The 16,499-nt window shown below is 43.9% G+C and overlaps 1 protein-coding gene across 2 annotated transcripts in view; it reads right to left on the bottom strand.

Annotated features, from left to right (window-relative positions):
- The window catches only part of PDIA5 (protein disulfide isomerase family A member 5), a 151,129-nt gene that overhangs the window by 52,793 nt on the left and 81,837 nt on the right, over positions 1-16,499 (bottom strand). For both annotated transcript variants that reach the window (XM_081188770.1, XM_081188771.1), the window contains exon 11: positions 11,166-11,302. In XM_081188770.1, the coding sequence (XP_081044896.1) occupies positions 11,166-11,302 (137 nt within the window). The remainder of the gene's footprint in view (positions 1-11,165; positions 11,303-16,499) is intronic.

Raw genomic sequence — 16,499 nt, 5'->3', positions numbered from 1 at the left:
TGGTACCTTCACTATAAACAGTGACCTGGTGTTCAGCTGCAGCATCAACAGGCCAGAAGGCTGGCTGATAGCACAACTCTAATTCTTCTGGATAGAGAAGGGGCTAGCATGCAAAACATCCACAAACTGCCTGTGTTGCATCCCCTTCATCTGGCTTGCCCCTCCTCTCTTACCTCAAGCTCTCCCCAAGGGATATTATCCCAGGCACATGCCAGCAGTTTGTCTCTATATGTCACCTCAGAGAAAATGTAAAGTTCCCAGGTGAGGCACATCTCAGCTGGGAAAGATATGGCCCCCAGTCCCTGGCATTTGAACCCAGGTAGGGCTGTCAATCAGCTAGCAGAGGTGAAGCAGGCTTCTCTGCTGGCCTATGGTAGGAAAGGGCCAGCATCTTCATGACCAGGGAGTGAAAGCAGCTGTTGAGCAGAGCTGTCTGGATCAGCACTTAAAAATGGAAGTTACTTCAATAATTTAAAATGGGGAATGTGGTGCACTGTCCAAAGTAATAATGCAATATGCCCAAGGTATCATGCACAATATTCAGTGTCATATAATCAATAATATCACGAAGGAAGCATGGAAGCATGGAGACATTTACACTCCACAGAATTAAATCTTCAGGTGCCTACAACTCTAGTAAAAAACAGTGACACTCATGTTCTCATTCTTCATCCAGCATAGCTGCTCAGTCCTTAAAGCACTCTGTCTATCCAGACCTAATACTTCCACTGCTTTAGGTTATATGACTCTTAGAAGTTATGGATTAAGTGAGATAATAAACCATTTTTATCACCCTCATAGATTTGATTAGGTAACCCATCAAGTTTTACTGCATAACTCAGTTGTTCAGATTTTTATTATGTTCATACCTTATTTACATGATCTTTTGCTATAAATGTGCATTGATTTTTTTCCCCAGATGACAATCCTCACCTAAGTCTTTCAAGAGTTGAAGTAGGCAAGGGCACTGCCTTATAGTCCAAGTTATTACTTATACACTATGGGAAGGATGTTGCTGCTGGTGAACTGTGAACAACACTTGTACACAAAGTGTGAAACACTGGGTTGGAGTCAGAGTTACAATACAATCCTAACCATGTCTGCTCAGGAGTAAGTCCTACTGAATTCAGTGGGGCTTACTCCCAGGTAAATGAGGCTAGGATTGCAGGCTCCCACTCATACAAGTGGCCCTACACCAAATATGATTAAGTCTGGAACCAATCCATTTTGTTGGAACTAGTTTCTCAAACTATACCTCTGGGACTGATCCATAAAAGTATACTAGACTTTAGTTGAGGTTTTTCTTGTGAAATGAATTGCAAAACAGTTCTAACCTTTCCACCTATATGAAAGTACTTTAAAAATCACTTCAGATTATCTCAGAACCCATAAATCCTCAGACTTGGAGCTTCCTTGAGCAACTTCAGGGTTGTTAGACGTACACAAAGTTGTTTGCTCTGAGCCTATATTTAAGCCTTTACTGTACGTGACTGGTGAAAAGGGACCTAAGTTACTGGGATCAAAGGACTATGGGCCAGACCCAATAATATCTTTTTTTTGTAATTACAGGTAATTACAGATGATGGAAGAATGGGCTGTAGATGGACAATCCACATCACAATGAGATTGTATTAACATTTCTACAGTTTACTCTTGCCTGAGGGTTACAATTCTGCTGAAAATATGCAAAATGTGCTCAATTACAGTATGCTGAATTATTTGCAAAATGCAAAGCTTTTAACAAGATGGACAACAGGGAACACATTTGGCAAAAATGATATTACTACCGGGGGGCCCTTGCCCATGCTAACTAGCTATCTTATATAGCTGCTGTTTTTAGTTTGTGACTGTTACTGTGGTAGAAAAATGCCTTTGTGCCTTTGCTCTGTGATTCAATCTTTAATTAAGCTTTGGCATTTGCTCGCTTTGAGTATTTCACTTAGCAACCTTGGTGCTCTCTTTCAAACAAGAGTACTTGCAAATGGAATGCCTTGTGTTAACCAACCCACTGTGTAACCATCATTCCTATGCATTAAAACAACAACAACAAAGAGAAACTTGTATTATTTTAATCTAGAAGAACCTGACGCTGTTGAATTTTGCATGAGAGCCTAAGTGCATTAAAATAGCCTTTTCAGGTTATGAACTAAGTAAGAATGCTTCCTCTCCATAACTATGTGGACTTTATCATTATCTGATTAGTCCAGACAATGGGCAATATCCAATCAACCACCGTATTTTTCGCTCTATAAGATGCACCCGACCATAAGACGCACCTAGTTTTAGAGGAGGAGAACAAGAAAAAATAAATCTCTCCCTCTCTGCTCAGCACCTCTCCAGCAAAGCGGGAGGAGAAACGGAAGGGGATCTGCGCAGCTCTCCCTCTCTGTGCAGCACCCCATCAGCGAAGCGGCAGGAGAAACAGAGCCTCTTCCATTTCTTTTTCCGCGTTGCTGAAGGGGCGCTGTGCATAAAGGGAAAGCTGTGCAGCGCCTCTCCAGCGAAGCAAAGCCAGGAGAGCAAGAGGCTTCGCGCTGCTTTCGCTGAAGCCAGGAGAGCAAGAGGGAGCGAAAGCAATGCGAAGCTTCCTGAGCACAGCGGGAGCGCTCCTGCTGCGCTCAGAAGGCTTCGGACGGCTATCCCTGAAGCCAGGAGAGCAAGAGGGATCGGTGCGAAAGCTGTGCAGCCTGCAATCGCTCCATAAGACGCACACACATTTCCCCTTACTTTTTAGGAGGGGAAAAGTGTGTCTTATAGAGCGAAAAATACGGTAGTTCTGTCAGGATTTCCACTTGCGCAACTCTGCCCAATTTCTGCTTCCTTTAGATCTCCCTTCCCATCCTGGTGACAGAAGAGAGGCCTGACCAGAGAAAAAAAGAGGTATATCACATAAAAAGGGCCACACATCCTGAGGTAAAGCTGGAATAGAATCCTGTCTAAAATCCTGCAGAGCCACTGCCATTCCGTCTAGAAAATACAGGGTTAGATAGAATAATGGTAGGAATTGGTTTAAGGCAGCTTCCTACATCCTAAAACAATGGAGAAATCCAGGACACAGCAGCGTGTCAACAAGAGATAGCCCAGGAAAAGGAAGCAGAAAAGGCAGGACCAGCTCATGACACCAACATTATATAAGTTCTGGACTATTTTTTGTTGGGTCCGTTGTTGTTGTCTTCAGATCTGATTGACATTCAGCTTCTTAACTTTGCTATTACAGGGAATGGCAAATAAAATACTGACACATCTTTGAAAATGTCTGCAATAACTACAGAACATAAAAGGCTTTGAATCAAGCCTAAAATATATTATCAGTATCAGATTATTAGTATGGCGTTTATATTTGCAACAGGTATACATGGTATGTCTGGTACTGTGAGTAAACATAAGATACAGAAGCTCAGCACCTAGATAAATCTACATTCAATGCCATCCAGTAAGCTCACAGCTCAAAATCTTTTCAACTTGCTGATGGGAGCCCTGCCAACTTCGTTAATGCTCCTGCTGGTGGAAATACATGGGGGTTTGAGCTCCACATAGCTTATGCAGGATGAACAGCACACTGACAAACCTCTTGTGGACCAGCCACTAGATGGGGAGAAAGGCACACTTGATTTCCACAACTTAAAATGCATCCCTTTATTATTTCACCAAATGAATTGTTTGCACTTAAGAACAGATTATGTACTCACATGCTCTGTTGCTAACTACTTTCCTACCCACAATTTCATCACCGGATGTATAAAGGGGCTTAAAGGTCACCTCTTCTCCCTGTGACACCTATCCTCTTACATATGTGTGGCGGGTGTGGGGGGTGGGGAGCGTGGGGAGAAATGTAATAATGAAGCCCTGATTTGTGGCAGAGAGTAGGGTTGAAAGCAACCCTGTGGCCTTTGCATGGCTGGTTTGTCCAATATGCTGGGCACCATGGAAATTACTGGGCCTGATCTACCCAAATGGCTCTGCAGCTCTTTGAGTCATCACCCTGTGTAAGACCCTGGATGCCTCCATACCTACAATGCCCTTCTCAGTGTGTTATGACTTGTTTTCTCTTTTGAATGATACTGCATTGTGTGTGTGCAAGCAGAGCCGCCTTTCCCATTGGTCTTAGTGGTTCGTTGCGCCAGGGCGCCGTCCTCTCAGGAGCGCCCTAGCAAGTGGGGGAGCTGCGCAGCTTTGCTGGCAGCCTCCCTTTCCCCTGCATGCCCACCAGCTGCGCCCCGCCAACTATATGGCTGGTGGGTGTGCAGCTTCCTTCCCAAGCCTGTGCAAGAGGAGAGTGATCCCCGCAGAGGCTTAGGAAGGAAGTTGCGCACAGCTTCCCTCCCAAGACTCTGCATCTGCTAAAGACGGCCCTGCTCCTGGTCGTTGTCCTCCTCCTGCTGCCTGGCGAAAGGCAGCGTACTGCCTTCCTGAGCTGCCTTCTCGGGCGCCCCGATGCTGGAGAGCATGTCTGCCAGCACGTTTTCCTGCTTGATCACTGCCACCACGCCGGGGATTGGGGCGGTGGGGGAGTCAGAGGACATTTCCCCCCTCCCCCTCCCTTGGAGTTGCTGGGGGGGGGGCGCCGGGGAGATCTTTGCACCACAGCACCAGATATGCTTAAGACGGCCCTGTGTGCAAGTGAAGACAAGCACATGTTACTCTTGCATTGTGTTTGTTATCAGATATTCTGAGTTGTATGGAAGTGAGAGCTGGACCATAAAGAAGGCTGATCGCCGAAGAATTGGTGCTTTTGAATTATGGTGCTGGAGGAGACTCTTGAGAGTCCCATGGACTGCAAGAAGATCAAACCTCTCCATTCTGAAGGAAATCAGCCCTGAGTGCTCACTGGAAGGACAGATCCTGAAGCTGAGGCTCCAATACTTTGGCCACCTCATGAGAAGAGAAGACTCCCTGGAAAAGACCCTGATGTTGGGAAAGATGGGAGGGCACAAGGAGAAGGGGACAACAGAGGACGCGATGGTTGGACAGTGTTCTCGAAGCTACCAGCATGAGTTTGACCAAACTGCGGGAGGCAGTGGAAGACAGAAGTGCCTGGCGTGCTCTGGTCCATGGGGTCACGAAGAGTTGGACACGACTAAATGACTAAACAACAACAAATTCTGAGTTGTGGTGTGTGTGTTAAACTACCTCCTATGGGATCCACATCCGATGAACAAGGCTCTAGCCTGATGAGTCAAAGCCCATCAGACTCTTGCCATATCTACCAAAATTCAACTGGTTCCATCTCTGACCTGCCAAACACTCACCAGGTCCTATCCCTAGCAATCAAAACCCACCAGTTATTCACCCTAGCTTAATCTACTGGCCATGAAAAAATCAAAAATACATTAGTGATTTTTAAAACGTAAAGAACTGTTTTGGGTGGAAATAGTACACATACAACCAGCCCATACAGAATTTGATGTTTATTTGCCCACCTCTCAGGTAAGAATGCTATAAGGTTTTTCAGTCTGTCCCTACAATACAGGTAAGTAAATGGCAGCAGCGCATGAAAGAAGAAGAAAGGCTTGAATTGGGCTTAGAGTGAGCCAGAACCAATTATCAGTGCTGAAACACATCAGTGGAATATGTAGCAAAGAGCTTCTGAGTATGTGCAGAGAGTATCTCCAGCTGGAGCTGGAGTCCAATAACGCCTGATGGACCAAAGGTCCCCCCCTCCCATTGTGAATGATCTTAATCCACCCTCACACTCTAGGATCGGAGGATAAGGGTTATCAGGTCTATGCTCTGGCATTCTTCACATGTTAACCAGTGGGGGTTAAGCAGGCACATATGAACCAAGACATTTCTGTGCCTAAGGTGGGGGAGAGAATCAATCAATGATTTATTTATTTTACCCCTGTGGGGGTAAAAACCAGTCACAGAATGAATTGATTTGTCAAATGGAAAGAGAAGGGTGGCAGTGGTAGAGAGAAGAGCCCAAGCAGTTCAATTTGAATCCCCTTAGCACCCTTAAGTGCTGCTTCCCATTTTAACACTGCAATTGCGGCAAATTGCATTGTCCATAGCTATGCTGAGGAGAGACAATTTCATATGGGAATTTATGTTATCTAAACAACCAATATTCAAAGAAGCTTGCGAATGCTAAAATGTCCCACCGCATGCTATGCTTGAGAGCTGTGAAGTGCAGTTTATGTAACCAGATCTAAGCAAGAAATGCTTTTGTGTAAATGTAGATGCACCTTGGGAACGCCTGCTGACAAGCAGTTAATAGATCTGGATATGCACCCGTGATTTACCTCAGGGCAAGATATTCCATCTTTTCTCTACAGGATAACATCTCACACATGTTTTAAGCCTTCCCCACTGAAGTGAAACATTTCCAAGGCATTTTAAAAAGATCACTACTATTTATAGACTCTCAGATAGTAGATTTGAAACACGCTTGTTTTTCCTTGGTAAAAATGAGGAAGTGCTCCTGACATGGATTTAGAGAGAGTGGAGATCCATGTAAGAAAGAAAAAAAAGATTTAGTAAAGCCTTGCATTTTAGGGTCAGACCCTAGTGTTGTTGGTTGTTTTTGTCTGGAACCATCTGAAGACATGCTTCTGCTTACTGAATTTCTGTGCAGAGATATTGTAATGGACTCGGGGTCACCAGGAAAAGCTTATTTGTTTGTTTACTTAATAACATTTATATTGACTGTAATAAAACAAAACCCCTCAAAGCCGTTAATCAATCAAAGCAACTTTCTTCTGGATCAAAATGGGTGATCTTAAGACCTAGAAGTGGTTCAGGTACTACTAGCATTGCACCAATTATTACTTATATCTGAACAATAATCCTGTTGTGATTCCTCCTTGGCCTTGGAAACAGAATGTGCCTGTTGTTAGTCACGGTGTGAAACCACGACAAGCTTCACTGACCTAGTAAGTGGTGACTTTAGGGCAGTACAGCATCTGAACTTGTGCTATGCTGCCCCTTGGCCAGGGTGACCAAAACTAAACTAATGGTCAATGCACCACTGAAGTTCACATGCTATGCCTTGCTACCTCAGTTGCCTGATCTGCTTGTTCTACCTCAGGCAACTTTATTTACAGCCATATTAACTTGGTCAGATAGATTATGGTTACTAGGCTCGGAAGTGTAAATCTCTTAGCCCTGTTAGCTTGTCACAAACACTTCCTACCCCCACAACCATCATGTTGGGAATGAAATACAGCCGAGTGCTCTTTTGCTGAAGAGATCGCCAGAGGACTGGGGAAACTGGGTCAGACACAGCACACCCTTTGATGTGCTGCCTCTCAATCAAATCCCCACCCCCACAAATACACAATCGTCTTAGAAACAAGAGCTGAACCTTCCTTTCACTACTGTAGTGTTTCTGGTGGGTACAGACTGAGCTCAAAGGAACATATGTGAGCACAATTCTGCAACACACACAAACACCTCCCTATAATATGCTCTGGGGGGGAAAGCACAAAAGGTACCTTAAAAAAATATTCCCTGAGGAAGAATGGAGGGAATTGTGTACCTTTAGCTTGGTAAAGAGGAGACTGAGAGGAGATAAGATAGCCATCTCCAAATATCCGAAAGGGCTGTCACATGGAAGATGGAGCAAGCTTCTTTTCTTCTGCTCCACAGGGCACAACCCATACCAGTGGATTCAAGTTACATGAAAGGAGATTCCGATTAAACATCAGGAGGAACCTTCTGACAGTAAGAGCTGCTTGACAGTGAAACAGACTCTCATGAGAGATGACAGACTCTTCTTCCTTGGAAGTTTTAAAGCTGAGGTTATATGGTCATCTGTCATGGATGCTTTAGTTGCGATCCCTGCATTGCAAGGGGTTGGACTAGATGACCCTTGGGGCTCTTCCCACTCTACAGTTCTACAGTTCTATAAAGTCACAATGGGCACATTAGGACACCATGGTATATATAGCCCCTGGTTTACTGTGGATGAGCTGATCATGTCAGCTTCATTCCTTCCTATTTCTGCTGGGGAAAACAAACCACAGTCTCTGACCTAGCATTATGGTCAAACCAGGGATCATGGTATGTTGCTCTCCAAACAAGCTAGAATTCATAAGCCAAGAACAAACCTTGGCCACAGAAAGTAATGGTAACCCAAGGATACAAACCATAAGTTATGGTTTACTGTGATGTGCAAATGCTACCAGTGGAATTCCATAGAATTTAAATGGTAATAAAATACAATATAAGAAATAAAAGCAACAATAAAAATACAATTAAAAATCACTCAGCATCTTGCACAGCTCATTACAATTGCCAAAAGAGATAGAAAATCATTCAGGGATCCACCAAGTCCCTCAACAATCTTGCAAAGGTCCATTGGTGGAAAAATGGTTTGGGAATCACTGTTCGAGGGTATGACATGAAAATCAAGTTTTATGGAAAAATAATGGCAGCATCTAATCAAACCACCAAGGCATCATCAACTTAAAGTATGTGCTGAATCTTACCACTGGAGAAATCTTCCATGTGCCATGAAGTATATTTCATTTCAGAAAATGGCCCTGCTTTACCATTAAGTCAAGGTGAGTTACCCCCAAATCTGTTCCCTGAGCTGGGCAAACATTCAAGGACAGCAAATAGCACACTACACAGTGTATTATGGTATCTTTTACCACCAGGGGAGTCATTCTAATTTTCTTCCTCTGCTACCAAAATGTGTTGGACCTATGCTAAGAACAGTTTGCTCGAATTGCATTGCACTAATGGACTCTTAATATTCTGCCCATCTGACTACAACTTTGTAATCAGGTTACCACCAGAATTCTGTCTCCTCTCCAAAAGGACACTCTATGAACGTAAGATCTGTAGTGTGTAAACACAATGCAACTGTATACTAGTTTTATCGGCTGCGAAAGCCAGGTTACTAACTCCAAGTCAGTGTTGCAAATCTCATATCAAAATTCCCATTAAAAAAAACAAATTAGATGCACACTTCAGTGTACATGAAGCACTCTTGGCTTTGGTTTGATTTTTGCTGTTCTCGAGCTAGTAAGTTTGCAATCTTTCAGGTGTCCCAAGGATGAAAGAAATATGAATAAGCTCCTTGTCTTTGCTGCATTGCTTTCATGGAAGAATCTTATCTACTTATATTTGTAAGGTGACTCCATTAGTAAATATAAAAAGTGTCTGGAGAAGACCTTTTAATCATGGAGATAACTGTTTATGATAGCTGTCTTCTGTTAATTAACTTGCATATTCACCTTCACTTAATGTTGCCTGCAGGGGATTCCTAGTAGAAAAGTGCTTCTGCATCCTGGCAGCAGTGAAATCTGCCTGTTTAGTAATCACTAGCTATTATCCTTGCCATCAGCAAAAAAATGTTCTAAATGTGTGGTTTTTTAAAAGGAAGACATTGGATTGAATCCAAACCTGCTGTTCTGCAAATGGCAGGGCTCCTTCCGTTCATGGCTCAGAACAAGCAGCAGGAGGAGATATCTGCCAGTTTCCCCTGCAGACCACAACACCTCCCATGCTGTTCCAGAGAGCCCTCCAACCCTCTGGAGCAAATATTTTTTTGATTCCAGGGGCTGAAAAAGGGAAGGGGGAATCTCTCTTTGGTCCACAGGAGTAATCCATTCAGTGGAATTTTGTTCTCTGCAACTCAGAAGCTACAACGGTTTGTGTCCAAAGTTCCATAAAAGCTTTTTAGTGTGCTGTACTGCATAAAAGAACTGGATTTGCCACAGGCAGTCTGAGCTGAAATCCTGATTCATAAACAAGCATTCTGGCTGAGTGGGCTTGCAAAGTCATGATGAGCCTAGGCCCCCTCTCATCTGCAAAATGGGATCACTATGAAATACGATAACCTCCACAGGGTCATCCTCCATCCTTATGTCATAAGGATGGCATAACTGGACATAAAATGTGTCCAATAATTCATTGAATCTATATTTAGTTTAAAAGGGGGTATTAACATAGCACAGCAAAGCTAATCATTTAGACAATCATTTAGAGAAACCTGAATGAACTGAAAACCATTTTATCTATTCAGTAGGATCAAGTGGTAATCCTTTATTTGGTCTGTAGCACTTCAGGGGGTGGTGTATTTGAATGTTCTCCTGTATATAAAAATATACCCTAAACATATGGATGCAAATCTAGCATAACAGAGAGAAACCGAATTAATTTGCTTGACACCTTCAAGCTGTTTGACAAAATAAACTGGGTTCTGAATTGAGTGGTTTGTTTTCCTGCTGCAGTGCTAAAATATTTAACGTCTACATCTTTCCTTTTTTCATTCGTAGACACATGGGAAACATGAGTACAGAAGGCTTGCAGCTTGTCCCATCATAGGGCCAAACCACAGAATCTATCGCACGGATACTGCCATGACCATTCCTAGCAGGATTGGGAAGCTCTAGTTTCTAAGGTTCCTCCTCGCAACCCTGGACTCAGTCACCAGGGAAGCCTGCTGGATCAGGCACATGGCCCATCTGGTTCAGCATCCTCTTCTCACAGGGGCCAGCCAGCCAGTGAGAACCTGCCTGTGGGGAAACTGCACACAGGACCCAAGCACAAGAACATGCTCCCCCTCCTGGGGTTTCCAGCAACTGGTACTCAGAAGCATCCTGCATCCGACCAGGGAGGCAGATCAAAGCCACCAGTCACTGGTAGACTTGTTTTCCATGAATTTCTCTAACCCTCTTTGAAAGCCATCTGAGTTAGTGGCCATCACTGCCTCCTGTGGCAGCGAGGTCCGTGGTTTAACTATGTGTTGCAGAAATAGCTACTTTCTTTTTGTCTGCCCTGAATATTCCAGCATTCAGCTTCATTGGATGTCCATGAGTTCTGATGTTATCAGAGGCAGAGACAAAAAACCCTCTCTCTATCCACTTTCTCTATGCCAGGCATAATTTTACAAACTTTTATCATGCCACCTCTTACTTACCTTTTCTCAAAAGTTAAAAAAAAATCCCAAATGCTGCAACCTTGCTTCATAGAGGAGTTACTCCGACCCCTTGATCATTTTGGTTGCCGTTTTCAGAACCTTTTCTAACTCTATCACTGTCCATTTATTCCTGCTCTATGCTCCCTGCAGCTTAACCAATTCCTGATCCACAAGAGGTCCCCTCCTCTTATTCCATGACATCTATGCTTACTCAAGAGTCTAGGTACACTATGTGAACCAGATCATCTCTCAATATATTGGTGAACAATAAACAAACAAAAAAATGCAGACTCACATGGTGCGTAGAACATCACTAAAACAGAAGGATGCTCCTTGGTGAACTTGTCAAAGTCATCATCTGTTAGGTGATAAACAGCATTATCTTCTTCTGACCAGGGAGTCTCTGGGGCCTGTGGCTTAGGTGGCTGAGGACTAGAAACAAACAGGTAGAATTTAGAAGATGCTACAAGGAGAAAAATAGCAGCTGCCTTCGCGAACTGGATCTTAAGAAATTAAAATGATTCTGTATGTGCTAACTTGATGAAGAGGTTACCTATTCTAAGAGGGTAGCCACTCCCTATGCCCACCCACCCCGATGGCAGAACAGTTTGCAGGGGTGGGTGAGAGGAAAGGGGAGATTGTTATGTCTGGTGACCCAAAATGCTTGCACTGATGGAACAATAACAACAGTGGAATGCTGGATTCCTTCCATCATTTCCCCACCCTTGCTGCTATGATCTTAAATTTATGATGAGTTGTAACAAAAGGAACAAATACTGAAGGTTTTGCATAACCCAATTAAGGTTAAAGATAATGAAATGAAATTAAGGTACAGGACAACACTGTTTGCTTTGTCAATATAAAATAATAATAATGGGTGTTTGAATATTAAATACCATTGAAGAGTTTTATCCTACCAGTGTAGTGCCACCAAAATTAAAGACATCAAATGGAGTACCCTCCAGCTTACACGCAAACTACGGTACTTATTTTGCCCCCAAGTTCTAGAACTCTGATGAGTCACAAAGATGCCTCTCCCTTTAAACACTTGAAAAAAATGTGTTTGTTTACTCAGTATTGTTTACCTTCTGTCTCTTACAGTAAAATACTAAGCACATGGAGTACCTACTACTCAATGTGGCTAGTGGACTTCACGTTATTATCAGAGCTGCTGCTGATTTCTAGGTTGGATTTCCAAAACTTTCCTGGCAATTCAATTTCATGTTTTCAGTCAGAACCGCAGCATCCTCGGCAATTTTAGGATTCCAATTGTGCACAAGTGGTTCGGGCCGTTTACAATAAAATTGTTCAAAGAGTATTAGTTCCTTCAAATCACTAGAAGTACTTTAAGAAAGCAGGGACTGCCCCCTCTCGCAAGGAGCCATTAATTCTTCTGATTAAGCTATATAAAGATCTTGTTATACAAAACAAATAAAATGAGGTAAAGCAGCCTTGGAGCTGCCTTTTCTCCTTTCTCTTTATATCTGTCCCCAAGGAAGGGGGCTTTTTGGAGACAGAAAAAATGCAGCTGGACTTGAAAAGTATAGAGGAGGACAACAGAAACCTGTGGTGTTTGGCCACTTCCCACCCCCTGCCAATCCCAATTGTATTTTGAATTCAGGAATTTCATATCTTCAGCTTTCTTGCAAAAGGGAAATCAGTTATCAGTCTGCCTTTTGCACCCTCAGAGCACAATCATCACAAATTCTTGATTTTTCACGCCACTCACATGCAGTAATAAGGCAGGTGCCCCAATGAAATAAACAGAGATTCTGTGTTCACAGGTCCTTTGAGAATCAGGGCTGATAAAAGTGTTATTAAAAAAAAGAACCACCCCTCCCCCCCCCACTATCAGCCTCTAACAGGAGGCTGAATTAATTGGAAATGTTATTTGTTCCTGTTGTTCTTTTTAATTAGGTTTATTATTTCCCATATAGTGCCTACATATGTTGCCCCATTATTCAATTACACTTTCCAGGCCTTCTTGAGTCACTGCCACAGAGCACTGGACTACGCCATATTACAGACTCCTTTGAGTAATTCATTACTATGCCTATGTGCGGGTCTTACACTGTATACAAATTATAACTGCAACCTCAATTATGGACAGCTTCCAACTAAAGCACGGCTTCTGAATAAGAATTCTTCTCCCCACCCCCTGCCCCCCCGCAGCATATTGATTTCTTTTAGGGGAGGGAAGAAAAGCGGCTGCATCACTTTGCCTTCTGGGAAATTATTAAGTGTGCATTGGAAATTAATTGAGGACAAACAGCTGTCTTTAGCTCTGGACGACTGAAATATCAGCCAAAGCCCAGAGTGGCTTGTTAGCAGAGATTATCACTGGGAAGAGTCCACAGCTGTTCTGCTTTGCCTTCAGTAGCTGTTGCAGCACTGATATAAAAGCACTGCATATTGCAGGGATTATCAGACTATAATGTAGGCAGATTGGAGGGAAGAAAAGGGGAGGGGGGCTCCAGACACTGTTTCACATGTGGTAGCCAAGAGATAAGGGCCTCCACGCAGAGCCAAAAGGCAAAGAGAAAAGGTACAGGTGATGAAGGCACACATCATTGCTAAGGGGCGGTGGGAGAAATGCTATCTCTCTTCCGCTCGCGGGTGCTGCTTTCTTAACAGACCAAGAGCGACATTAATTCTAAGGGCAAAATTTCCTTCCTTGATCCACACAGTAGGTACTCAATGTGTTGAGTATTCCACTGTAAGAGACAGCAGCCTGAATGCCATACAATGTCACTGAACCATGACGCCTCCAGCTCTATTAAACACCTGCCTCATCCCATCTACAAAGCTCTTTAGCCAAACAATTGGTTATTGGACACATACCCCCTGCCCTGCGCTCCCAGTATCCTAGGACGTGCAGTCTCCACAGGTACAATAATCACTGTTTCCACTGACAATTTAGCAACCTATTTACGTGGATTCAACGGCTACATAAGTTTGTTCCTTCGTGGCTATACATAGAAGTGCACAAGGCAAGACTGTAAACACCTAGGGATGCCCATGTACATTTTCGCAAAATGAGAGGTGGAAAAGCAAAAGATGAGAGCATGATTAAATTAGGAAAGATTCCATAACTGTCCACCCAATGATTTGTGAGGGATCAAAAGATTGTGATGCTGCCGAAACATTACAACATAACAGTTAAGAACATGAGCTATGAACTAGATGTGTCCATACAAACAGGAACTCTTGGAGTTGCCTAAGTCAACTTCACTGTCTTCTCAATCTCACCTCTACTCTCCAGTCTCTAGTTTGGGAATAGCAACAACAGCCTCTACTGCAGGACATTATTAGGATAAGCAAAAGGATGCATATGAAGAGCTCTGAGTACTTTCAATAAATTCTTTTTCAAAGTAGTAGCATTACCATCGTCCAACACCCCCATCCCTACCCCACCACAGCAGATCTGCCTACACAGTCCAGATCACATGAGCCTGCAGAGCAAACAGTCCCAAAGAAAGACAGACAGGAAACCAAATATGTAGACGTGTCAAGGCACAGGAGCAGCAAGTGCAGGCAGTATACAAAAGCCCATCGATGGACTTCAGTGGCTCATACCTTGTGGAGCAAAGCACACAGTGAAATAAATAAATAAATAAAATAATAATAATAATAATAATAATAATAATAATAATAATAATAATAATAATTTATACCCCGCCCATCTGGCTGGGCTTCCCCAGCCACTCTGGGCGGCTTCCAAGAAATATCAAATACTGTAATAACCTCAAACATTAAAAGCCTCCCTAAACAGGGCTGCCTTCAGATATCTTCTAAAAGTCTGGTAGTTGTTATTCTCTTTGACATCTGGTGGGAGGGCATTCCACAGGGAGGGCACCACTACCGAGAAGGCCCTCTGCCTGGTTCCCTGTAACTTGGCTTCTCGCAGTGAGGGAACCGCCAGAAGGCCCTCGGTGCTGGACCTCAGTGTCCGGGCAGAACGATGGGGATGGAGACGCTCCTTCAGGTATACTGGACCGAGGCTGTTTAGGGCTTTAAAGGTCAGCACCAACACTTTGAATTGTGCTTGCAAACGTACTGGGAACCAATGTAGGTCTTTCAAGACCGGTGTTATATGGTCTCAGCGGCCACTCCCAGTCACCAGTCTAGCTGCCGCATTCTGGATTAGTTGTAGTTTCCGGGTCACCTTCAAAGATAGCCCCATGTAGAGCTCATTGCAGTAGTCCAAACGGGAGATAACCAGAGCATGCACCACTCTTGTGAGGCAGTCCGCAGGCAGATAGGGTCTCAGCCTACGTACCAGGTGAGCTGGTAAACAGCTGCCCTGGACACAGATTTGACCTATGCCTCCATGGACAGCTGTGAGTCCAAAATGACTCCCAGGCTGCGCACCTGGTCCTTCAGGGGCACAGTTACCCCATTCAGGACCAGGGAATCCTCCACACCTGCCCACCTCCTGTCCCCCAGAAACAGTACTTCTGTCTTGTCAGGATTCAACCTCAATCTGTTAGCTGCCATCTATCCTCCAACCGCCTCCAGACACTCACACAGGACCTTCACCGCCTTCACTGGTTATGATTTAAAAGAGAGGTAGAGCTGGGTGTCATCCGCATACTGATGAACACCCAGCCCAAACCCCCTGATGATCTCTCCCAGCGGCTGCATGTAGATGTTAAAAAGCATGGGGGAGAGGACAGAACCCTGAGGCACCCCACAAGTGAGAGCCCAGGGGTCTGAACACTCATCCCCCCCCCCACTTTCTGAACACGGCCCAGGAGGAAGGAGCAGAACCACTGTATAACAGTGCCCCCAGCTCCCAGCCCCTCAAGACGGTCCAGAAGGATGTTATGGTCGATGGTATCAAACGCCGCTGAGAGATCCAGCAGAACTAGGAAACAGCTCTCACCTTTGTCCCTAGCCCGCCGGAGATCATCAGCCAGTGCGACCAAGGCAGTTTCAGTCCCATGAAAGACAACACACAGCATTGTAATAAAGAAAGATGCTTTATACAGAGCACTGGGTACATGTAGCTCGGTATTGTTGACATGGACTGCCAGTGGCACTCCATGGTTTCAGACATTCTCTCCTGGGGATTGAACCTGAGAACTTCAGCATGCAAACCAGATAATCTAGCACTAAGCTATGGCTCTTCCTCAAAGGCTGCCATGAAATGGCGTGAACAAGCCCATAGGTTCTTGCATGCTTTCTGTAACTTATGCTTTATTTCCAGTCCAACACCAAATTATAGTTTTCCTCCGATAAATATCAAACAGCTTCACTAACGATGCTCAAGACCTTGCCCCAAGGTCCCAGTGTCAATCAATTCTGCTTAGGTCAGATATTTCTATCTCAATCAAGCATCAAACTTGCCAAACCTATAAATATATGCCAGTGTTTGCTGCATTTTGTTTCATAATCAAAAACTAAAATATCCAGCTATGCTGAACACAACATTAGATACTAAAAGCAAGAACTCTAGTGTCATCCTATGAACCCTGTCTTGCCTCTCAATTTGGATCATCATTCCTACACACCACTGAGTCTGTCTCCTTTCCCTGGTAAAAGATACTGGAACAAAAGATTCGCAATCTCTCAGTCAGAGCCATTTCAAATTGTCTGATAACGGAGGTGTTCACAACAAGGGAATGAA

The sequence above is a fragment of the Podarcis bocagei genome, assembly GCF_964188305.1.
Source record: "Podarcis bocagei genome assembly, chromosome: 1".
Lineage (NCBI taxonomy): Eukaryota > Metazoa > Chordata > Lepidosauria > Squamata > Lacertidae > Podarcis > Podarcis bocagei.
The sequence above is the reverse complement of the archived record's forward strand: the minus strand, read 5'-3'. Positions and strand labels throughout refer to the sequence as shown.